The following is an 11,257-nucleotide window of genomic DNA, read 5'->3' as shown; positions in this document are numbered from 1 at the left end:
TGACCGAGCAGAGGCCAGAGCAGAGGCCTTGGTGTGCGTGCTGTTGGCCTGTTGCGTGTCCCCCACTGTAGAGCGTGCATGTGCACATCTTGTTACCGGGCGGACCGGGGGGGGGTTTTCAAATCACCCAAATCACTGAATACTCCTTTAAGCACTTGAACCATGATTTGACTCTCTTTAAGTTTGTTCTTATTTGATCCAACATGCGTGGCCGGTAAAGACTCACCCGTGGCTCCTGATATGCGTGGCCGGTTAAGACACATGTGTGGCTGGTAAAGACGCATGTGTGGCGGGTTAAGACACATGTGTGGCGAGTTAAGACACATGCATGGCGGGTTAAGACACATGTGTGGCGAGTTAAGACACATGTGTGGCGGGTTAAGACACATGTGTGGCGGGTTAAGACACATGCGTGGCTGGTTAAGACACATGCGTGGCTGGTTAAGACACATGCGTGGCGGGTTAAGACACATGTGTGGCTGGTTAAGACACACACACACACACACGCATGCACGCACGCGCGTGTGTGTGTGAGAACTTTCTCAAGCTAAATGAGGATAAGACAGAAGTTCTCATAATCGGTTCTAGTGAACAGAAAGAATCAATAATAAGCAGACTTGGCAAACTGACTGTAGAAAGTAACAGTACAGTAAAGAACTTGGGGGTCATTATTGATTCTGAATTGAATTTTAATTCACACATTAATCATGTTACCAAGATTGCCTTTTTTCACCTTAGAAATATTGCACGAATCAGAGCCTGTTTGTCATTGGACGATGCAAAAACGCTAATACACGCCTTTGTTTTTTCTCGGCTTGATTACTGCAATGCACTTTTTTCTGGACTGCCTAAGAAAACAACTGACAGATTACAACTTGTCCAAAATGCGGCAGCCTTTTTCTCTCATCTCAAGATGAGAGAATTACTCCAGTTTTAGCTTCACTGCATTGGCTTCCGGTGGTTTTTAGGATTGATTTTAAAATGCTTTTACTTGTTTATAAAGCGCTCAATGGTCTCGCACCTTCCTACCTACATGACTGCCTGCCTAAATATGTCCCAAACCGCCCCCTAAGGTCTTCCACTGCTGGCCTGCTCGCTTTGCCTAAAAAAATGGCAACTAAAATATACGGTGAAGCAGCTTTCTGCTTCTACGGGCCGACGGCGTGGAACAAACTCCCACTGTACCTTCGACAGGCAGCCTCTGTAGACATTTTTAAAGCGCAGCTCAAGACCCACTTCTACACTCTTTCTTTTAATTGATATATTTTTTAGTTATTCATGTCCTCACTGTATTGCATTACTGCTATTATTTTTTAATGTTTTATGCCTTGCTTTTCTTTTCTTTCTTTCTCCATTGCTCTGTAAAGCACTTTGAGCTGCAATTCATGTCATCAAAGGTGCTATACAAATAAAGTTTTATTATTATTATTATTATTACATGCGTGGCCGGTTAACACACACACGTGGCCGGTTAAGACACGCGCGTGGCCGGTTAAGACACACACGTGGCCGGTTAAGACACACACGTGGCCGGTTAAGACACACGCGTGGCCGGTTAAGACACACGCGTGGCCGGTTAAGACACACACACGTGGCCGGTTAAGACACGCGCGTGGCCGGTTAAGACACACACGTGGCCGGTTAAGACACACATGTGGCCGGTTAAGACACATGTGTGGCTGGTTAAGTCACATGTGTGGCCGGTTAAGACACATGTGTGGCTGGTTAAGACACATGTGTGGCCGGTTAAGAATCACCCCTGACATGCGTGGCCACATGCTATGTCTAAGTATGCCCCCCTCTATACAGTAGATACCTGTTGTGTAATTGTTGTTATTGCTGTGTGTACAGGTGTGTTGCTCCGTGCCAACGTGACAGTCGGGTGGGCGTGTCAATGGCCTCCCAGGGGGAGGAGCCTCTGTCTGCTCCGCCCGCTCACCTCAGCTAGCACCTCCTACTGGACCACGCAGGTACTGCAGCAATGTACACCCAACGGTAGAGCAATGTTCTGTACGATATACTAATACTGTATATGTGTTTTATTATAGAATACTGTCTTTAATTAAATTATCCCACTGAGAAATTGTCGGCTTTTAGACGGCTAAAAAAATGGGGTAAAAATAGTTCAAGGTCAATAGGTTCAAGGTCTTTATTAATGTCCCAGAAGGGCAATTAGGTTTACAGCAAAAGTAGTGGTTTAAAACATACAAACAATACAAACAATACAGGACAACAACAGACATGAGACACCATAGCATAAACAGAGGAAAGAAATGAGAAAGGCTACATTCAGAAAAAGTGCTAGGATTGATTGATTGAAATATTTATTAACAGTTTGCAGAATTACAGTACATTTCAAGCACAAACTCAATACAAAGGCTGTTAACTGTGAGTGGACGACCCGATTAAGCATTACACTTGTTTACAACAGGGTCCACCATGTTCAATTCATCAAAACATTTAGAGACGTACAAATAGACACTTATAGACAAAGAACAGAACAGGAATTCATCATAATGGAAAAGGGAAAAGAAACATATACAGTGAGGGAAAAAGGGGGGGGGGGCGGTGGGGGGGGGATTCAGATGTTACGGGGGCCAGTTTTGAATTGCAGCCATCCGTAGGTGCCCTTTGAGAGCGGTTTTGAAGGAGTCAAGGGATTTGCATGTCTTAATGACTGTTGGTAGGGCGTTCCACATTTTGGTGGCATAGGGGCGAAAATAATTTAGTCCCTTGTTTGTGCCGAATCTGGGTTGTACATGGTTCGTTGCACTCCCTCTGGTGTTGTGGGTGTGGACTTCGTTAACATTAAGGAAGTATCTAGACAGGTACATGGGTATCTTGGTGGAGTATCGAATCTTGTGGACCAGACCCATTGCAAGATGCTGTACTCTGTCGTCGACCCTAAGCCATTCCAGTCTGTCAAAGTGGGCAGGGGTGAGGTGGGTTCGGGGGGTGAGGCCAAGTAGGAGCCTGACCAGTTTGTTTTGGGAAGTCTGGAGCCTAGTTTTAAGGGCTATATTTAAGGGATATAAAGTGCCGGCATAAAGTGTTTGTTTCAGCATCGTCATCATCACATTACATGTTACTGGCAGCGTTGACTGCACGGATCGAGGCAGGGACAAAGGAGTGCTTATATCTGTTGTTTTTAGATTAGACGTTGAAACAACGTAGTTTCCATGTCTATTTATAGACGGTCTATATTTAGAAGATCTAAATATATTTAGAAGATCTAAATATAGACCGACTATTTTTACCCCATTTGTTAGACATTTTTTTAGCCATTTAGCCGTAGACTACAACAATGCTCAGTGGGATAGTTTTAGGCCAGTTACGACATTTATAAAAACCAATGGCCCTCATGGTCAAATAAAACTGAAAATTTAGATTCATAGAAAAGAACCGTCGGTTCTGGTGACTGATATTGTCCTTCTAATGCGTGAGGAGGACGTCATGTATTTCCTATATACAGGTTTAATGTTTGTTTTTAGTTCAATGTTTGTTTTAAAAACGCCATTGACAATGAAGAGAATTTCATGTTTGTTTTGTCTCAATGTTTGTTTTACATGGTAAATGGTAAATGGTGCATTTATATAGCGCCTTTATTCAAGGCGCTTTACAGAGATTGTGCATTACATTCACCCATTCACACACACCGATGGCTGCGGAAACCATGCAAGGCACGAACCAGCACATCAGGATCAATTAGGGGTTCAGTGTCTTGCTCAAGGACACTTTGACACCGACTCTGGGGGAGCCCGGGTTTGAACTGGCAACCCCTGAGCCACCGCCGCCCCATCATGTTGTAAGATGATAAGCGCGCCCCTCACTTCTCACGGGTGTGATTTTTATATATAGTTTTGGAGGGGAAAAAACGAATAAATTAAAAGTAAATGAAAGGTGAAATCACTTGCATGGAATTTCTTGAAATTTTAAAGTAGCTCATAATTATGGTATAGATTTTTATGAAACCAAACCTTTGCAGATAGAGTTGAATGTTGCCACTACTGTTGGAGCAGCCATATAAACGACACAGGTTCATCCCGATGTTCTGAGCATCTTTGTAAAGTTAGTGTTAGTAAAAAGCAGGTAAAAGGGTAATGTTTGAGCAGACTAACATCAGTCACTCTACCGTTCAATGTAGTAGAAGAGCTGCGAGTTTACACCACAGATATGTCGTCTCCGCCTACAGGAAATGCGTTCGCTGCGACCATGAGACTCGTTTCTGAATTTGTCTATATCAGTCACCAGAATCAAGCATATGAAGAGGGTTGAAAGTTTAACATGTTTTTTTTTTCTTCACGTTTTTCAACACTGTCTGTCGTTCATCTTTCAGGGTGTCTTTGCGGAGACAGAGATCAGCCTGCAGTGAGTGGGGGAGGGGGGTGTGTGGGGTGGGGGTCATGGGGAGGACCTCGACCCTGGAGACGGAAGCCTGCTGCAGCTCATCGTTGCCATGGATACGCAGCATGGCAGCGGTCCTACTGCTCCTGACGCAGCTGTGCAGCTGTGCAGGTAAACGATCAACGGCATCGCAAGTAAAAACTATACACCTTTTTCGCTTCCGATCTGATCCCGATGCCTCAATTTCTGTGTTAGCCGATACCGATACCGAATTCCGATACCAGTGTTGTGATCTCATGTTGTGTTTATCTAGTTTATATATTTATCTAGCTATATATCTTGTGTTGTGTTTATAGCTATCTAGCTATATATCTTGTGTTGTGTTTATAGCTATCAAGCTATATATCTCGTGTTGTGTTTATAGCTATCTAGCTATATATCTTGTGTTGTGTTTATAGCTATCTATCTTGTGTTGTGTTTATAGCTATCTAGCTATATATCTTGTGTTGTGTTTATAGCTATCTATCTTGTGTTGTGTTTATAGCAGACTCCTCACTCAAATGTGCACTTGCAGTTTGGGCAACTCCAAAGCAAACTCCACATGCCCCAACATTTTATTTACCTGCCATAGTGTCAACGCCTTCCTTACCCCTGCGTTGGATCGGTGGTTAGACTGGCATATTCGCCGATACCGATATGACCAAATAATAAGGGCCGATCCGAAAAACTCATTATCAATGGGGAATACCACTCATTTGCATATGATTATTGGGACATGGGATAGTTTGAGAACCACTGATATAGAACTTTTTTTTTTTTTTTTTTAACGTGAAAATTCCGCTGGCTTATGCTGTGTGTGGGAACGCAGTTTTTAGAATCGTATAATGTCTCGGATTCTTCTTTTTGGATAAAAATAAAAGCTTGATTTGTGCCTCAATTCTCTAAACGAATCAACGATAATGATCCGAGGTTACGACATGTATGTTTTGGGTGAATTAAATACCGTACATACTGTAGCGATTATTCACTTCCTGACTCTCGGTTTCCGAGTGAAAGGTGGCTTTCAAAATAAAGGGGTTCCCCCTATAGAAAATTAATGTGTGGCAGTCCTGCAGTACACAGTTCAGACACCAGATGGGGGTGTTGCTGCCGGTAAATGAGTTAAATATCTATGCCCCCCCAGTGTTGATTTCGTCGACTAAAACTAAGACGAAAAATGTTCGTCGACTACCTTTTTCCACTGACGGAAACTAAATGAAAACTCAGCTATGATGACTAAAACTAAGACTAAATATACTGACAATTTCGTCAACAAATAAAAACTAGACTAAAATGTTAGGATGGACTAGTGGACAAGAGATCCACTATACCGGTAAGTCATTTTCCAATTAGTTGCATGCTGAAAATAGCTGATCTACAAGCCCACAACGCGTCGCGCTGCGCTAAAACATTCCAGGTGACTAGTAAAATGTGACTAAAACTAAATGAAAACTATTCAAGAGAATATGAATCAAAATTTGCTGCCAAAAACAACACTGATGCCCCTCCTTCCCCCCCCCCTCCTCTCCGTCCCTGCAGCGCGGGGGACGTCCTGTCAGATCCTGCGCTGCAACGCGGACTTCGTGGCCGCCACCCTGGACCTGGGCGGAGTGGAGGGCCCGGGAGGCGGCCACACGGGGGCGCTGCTGACGAGGAGCTCGGGCTACTGCAGCGCGCTGCGCTCCTACGGCACGTGCACAAAGCGCATGGCCAGGGCCTGCCGGGGAGACCTGGCCTACCACTCCGCTGTCCAGGCAAGCTTCTCACAGTCACCGTTCAGCATGGGGGTGTTCAATAGGGGTGGGCAAAAGGAAAATGGATTCATGGATATATCGGGATTTTTTTGTTTCAAGGTTTTTTTGTGGCTTTCGCCTTTATTTTTATATTTTTTATAGAGGGACAGACAGTAGGCTGACAGGAAATGGGGGAGAGAGATGGGGGGGTGACATGCAGTAAAGGCCTTCGGGATCGGGAGTCGAACCCGCGGCACACTGCCAGACTTGGGCTACCGGCCAAGGTGCCTGGACCGCTGAGCCACGGCCCATCGGGGTTTTTAATGCCACGATATTCAAAATTGAATCTTTTTTTGTTTAATGTCAGAAAGACTAACTGGCGTTATCTGGCTGCATTGAAGTGTATGATTACACTTTGCATGGTCTATATCATTTAGAATTGGTTTAAAATGTTCTAGTATAATAAAGGCAAAGTAACTTGGGGAAGAACATCGCAATATCGAATCGAATCGCAATGTAAAGAAGAATTGCAATATAAATCAAATCTGCACCCTGTCGATAGGTATCGATATCGTATTGAATCGCGAGGTAGGCCTAAGTGAATCGAGGTAGGCCTAAGTGAATCGAGGTAGGCCTAAGTGAATCGAGGTAGGCCTAAGTGAATCGAGGTAGGCCTAAGTGAATCGAGGTAGGCCTAAGTGAATCGTCCCACCCATAGTTTAGAGGTAGGCCTAAGTGAATCGAGGTAGGCCTAAGTGAATCGAGGTAGGCCTAAGTGAATCGAGGTAGGCCTAAGTGAATCGAGGTAGGCCTAAGTGAATCGAGGTAGGCCTAAGTGAATCGAGGTAGGCCTAAGTGAATCGAGGTAGGCCTAAGTGAATCGTCCCACCCATAGTTTTCAACCCTTTTCATGTCAAGGTCCATTATTTATTCTGCATTTGAGCCACGGTCCACCGTTTGTTGAGATTTAGCCTCTCAGAACCCAAAACGTAGAATATGTTATTGTCGTTGGATAAGCTTTTGTCCACATTTCCATGATGTTGGTACCATTAGGAGAGAAAACAGGCAAATGTTGATCGAAATAACAATTCTTCTAACTCCTTTAATTGTGGGGACTTCCTGTGAAGGAAGTAATGCAGATGTTTAACGATAATGTCACTCTTAGGAGTTAAAGATCGGTTACCAACACTCCCATCATTTAGCCATGGGGACCACCTGGAACCCCCTCAAGTACCACTAGGGTGGTCCCCGGGCCACTGGTTGTTCTCTCCATGGGGACCACCTGGAACCCCCTCAAGTACCACTAGGGTGGTCCCCGGGCCACTGGTTGTTCTCTCCATGGGGACCACCTGGAACCCCCTCAAGTACCACTAGGGTGGTCCCCGGGCCACTGGTTGTTCTCTCCATGGGGACCACCTGGAACCCCCTCAAGTACCACTAGGGTGGTCCCCGGGCCACTGGTTGTTCTCTCCATGGGGACCACCTGGAACCCCCTCAAGTACCACTAGGGTGGTCCCCGGGCCACTGGTTGTTCTCTCCATGGGGACCACCTGGAACCCCCTCAAGTACCACTAGGGTGGTCCCCGGGCCACTGGTTGTTCTCTCCATGGGGACCACCTGGAACCCCCTCAAGTACCACTAGGGTGGTCCCCGGGCCACTGGTTGTTCTCTCCATGGGGACCACCTGGGACCCCCTCAAGTACCACTAGGGTGGTCCCCGGGCCACTGGTTGTTCTCTCCATGGGGACCACCTGGGACCCCCTCAAGTACCACTAGGGTGGTCCCCGGGCCACTGGTTGTTCTCTCCATGGGGACCACCTGGGACCCCCTCAAGTACCACTAGGGTGGTCCCCGGGCCACTGGTTGTTCTCTCCATGGGGACCACCTGGGACCCCCTCAAGTACCACTAGGGTGGTCCCCGGGCCACTGGTTGTTCTCTCCATGGGGACCACCTGGGACCCCCTCAAGTACCACTAGGGTGGTCCCCGGGCCACTGGTTGTTCTCTCCATGGGGACCACCTGGGACCCCCTCAAGTACCACTAGGGTGGTCCCCGGGCCACTGGTTGTTCTCTCCATGGGGACCACCTGGAACCCCCTCAAGTACCACTAGGGTGGTCCCCGGGCCACTGGTTGTTCACTCCATGGGGACCACCTGGAACCCCCTCAAGTACCACTAGGGTGGTCCCCGGGCCACTGGTTGTTCTCTCCATGGGGACCACCTGGAACCCCCTCAAGTACCACTAGGGTGGTCCCCGGGCCACTGGTTGTTCTCTCCATGGGGACCACCTGGAACCCCCTCAAGTACCACTAGGGTGGTCCCCGGGCCACTGGTTGTTCTCTCCATGGGGACCACCTGGAACCCCCTCAAGTACCACTAGGGTGGTCCCCGGGCCACTGGTTGTTCTCTCCATGGGGACCACCTGGAACCCCCTCAAGTACCACTAGGGTGCTCCCCGGGCCACTGGTTGTTCTCTCCATGGGGACCACCTGGAACCCCCTCAAGTACCACTAGGGTGCTCCCCGGGCCACTGGTTGTTCTCTCCATGGGGACCACCTGGAACCCCCTCAAGTACCACTAGGGTGGTCCCCGGGCCACTGGTTGTTCTCTCCATGGGGACCACCTGGAACCCCCTCAAGTACCACTAGGGTGGTCCCCGGGCCACTGGTTGTTCTCTCCATGGGGACCACCTGGAACCCCCTCAAGTACCACTAGGGTGGTCCCCGGGCCACTGGTTGTTCTCTCCATGGGGACCACCTGGAACCCCCTCAAGTACCACTAGGGTGGTCCCCGGGCCACTGGTTGTTCTCTCCATGGGGACCACCTGGAACCCCCTCAAGTACCACTAGGGTGGTCCCCGGGCCACTGGTTGTTCTCTCCATGGGGACCACCTGGAACCCCCTCAAGTACCACTAGGGTGGTCCCCGGGCCACTGGTTGTTCTCTCCATGGGGACCACCTGGAACCCCCTCAAGTACCACTAGGGTGGTCCCCGGGCCACTGGTTGTTCTCTCCATGGGGACCACCTGGAACCCCCTCAAGTACCACTAGGGTGCTCCCCGGGCCACTGGTTGTTCTCTCCATGGGGACCACCTGGGACCCCCTCAAGTACCACTAGGGTGCTCCCCGGGCCACTGGTTGTTCTCTCCATGGGGACCACCTGGGACCCCCTCAAGTACCACTAGGGTGCTCCCCGGGCCACTGGTTGTTCTCTCCATGGGGACCACCTGGGACCCCCTCAAGTACCACTAGGGTGGTCCCCGGGCCACTGGTTGTTCTCTCCATGGGGACCACCTGGAACCCCCTCAAGTACCACTAGGGTGGTCCCCGGGCCACTGGTTGTTCTCTCCATGGGGACCACCTGGAACCCCCTCAAGTACCACTAGGGTGGTCCCCGGGCCACTGGTTGTTCTCTCCATGGGGACCACCTGGAACCCCCTCAAGTACCACTAGGGTGGTCCCCGGGCCACTGGTTGTTCTCTCCATGGGGACCACCTGGAACCCCCTCAAGTACCACTAGGGTGGTCCCCGGGCCACTGGTTGTTCTCTCCATGGGGACCACCTGGAACCCCCTCAAGTACCACTAGGGTGGTCCCCGGGCCACTGGTTGTTCTCTCCATGGGGACCACCTGGAACCCCCTCAAGTACCACTAGGGTGGTCCCCGGGCCACTGGTTGTTCTCTCCATGGGGACCACCTGGAACCCCCTCAAGTACCACTAGGGTGCTCCCCGGGCCACTGGTTGTTCTCTCCATGGGGACCACCTGGAACCCCCTCAAGTACCACTAGGGTGCTCCCCGGGCCACTGGTTGTTCTCTCCATGGGGACCACCTGGAACCCCCTCAAGTACCACTAGGGTGGTCCCCGGGCCACTGGTTGTTCTCTCCATGGGGACCACCTGGAACCCCCTCAAGTACCACTAGGGTGGTCCCCGGGCCACTGGTTGTTCTCTCCATGGGGACCACCTGGAACCCCCTCAAGTACCACTAGGGTGGTCCCCGGGCCACTGGTTGTTCTCTCCATGGGGACCACCTGGAACCCCCTCAAGTACCACTAGGGTGGTCCCCGGGCCACTGGTTGTTCTCTCCATGGGGACCACCTGGAACCCCCTCAAGTACCACTAGGGTGGTCCCCGGGCCACTGGTTGTTCTCTCCATGGGGACCACCTGGAACCCCCTCAAGTACCACTAGGGTGGTCCCCGGGCCACTGGTTGTTCTCTCCATGGGGACCACCTGGAACCCCCTCAAGTACCACTAGGGTGGTCCCCGGGCCACTGGTTGTTCTCTCCATGGGGACCACCTGGAACCCCCTCAAGTACCACTAGGGTGGTCCCCGGGCCACTGGTTGTTCTCTCCATGGGGACCACCTGGAACCCCCTCAAGTACCACTAGGGTGGTCCCCGGGCCACTGGTTGTTCTCTCCATGGGGACCACCTGGAACCCCCTCAAGTACCACTAGGGTGGTCCCCGGGCCACTGGTTGTTCTCTCCATGGGGACCACCTGGAACCCCCTCAAGTACCACTAGGGTGCTCCCCGGGCCACTGGTTGTTCTCTCCATGGGGACCACCTGGAACCCCCTCAAGTACCACTAGGGTGGTCCCCGGGCCACTGGTTGTTCTCTCCATGGGGACCACCTGGAACCCCCTCAAGTACCACTAGGGTGCTCCCCGGGCCACTGGTTGTTCTCTCCATGGGGACCACCTGGAACCCCCTCAAGTACCACTAGGGTGCTCCCCGGGCCACTGGTTGTTCTCTCCATGGGGACCACCTGGAACCCCCTCAAGTACCACTAGGGTGCTCCCCGGGCCACTGGTTGTTCTCTCCATGGGGACCACCTGGAACCCCCTCAAGTACCACTAGGGTGGTCCCCGGGCCACTGGTTGTTCTCTCCATGGGGACCACCTGGAACCCCCTCAAGTACCACTAGGGTGGTCCCCGGGCCACTGGTTGTTCTCTCCTTTGCATCAGTGCCCATACCTGAGGCGGGGTTGGCGAAATGGCCTTTCTGTGTGGAGTTTGCATGTTCTCCCCGTGTCCCCTAAGGGTAGGTACTCTGCGGTAATGCTGGTCTCTAAACTACCTCCCCCTGGCCAGCCGGGGCGCCTGATGGGGGGGAAAGGAACTGGTCGGAATAACGTGTTCC

General features: G+C 50.6%; 1 protein-coding gene across 1 annotated transcript in view; it reads left to right on the top strand.

Annotated features, from left to right (window-relative positions):
- Nucleotides 1-4,410: 4,410 nt before the first annotated feature.
- Nucleotides 4,411-11,257, top strand: part of hjv (hemojuvelin BMP co-receptor) — a gene marked incomplete at its 3' end in the record, with an annotated part of 10,912 nt that continues 4,065 nt past the window's right edge. Inside the window, exons 1-2 of the mRNA XM_079502731.1 lie at nt 4,411-4,515; nt 5,923-6,137. Of these exons, the coding sequence (XP_079358857.1) occupies nt 4,470-4,515; nt 5,923-6,137 (261 nt within the window). The 5' untranslated portion in view covers nt 4,411-4,469. The remainder of the gene's footprint in view (nt 4,516-5,922; nt 6,138-11,257) is intronic.

Source organism: Electrona antarctica (assembly GCF_951216825.1).
Source record: "Electrona antarctica genome assembly, chromosome: 6".
In the NCBI taxonomy this organism is placed as follows: Eukaryota; Metazoa; Chordata; class Actinopteri; order Myctophiformes; family Myctophidae; genus Electrona; species Electrona antarctica.
This window is presented reverse-complemented; position numbering and strand designations above follow the sequence as displayed.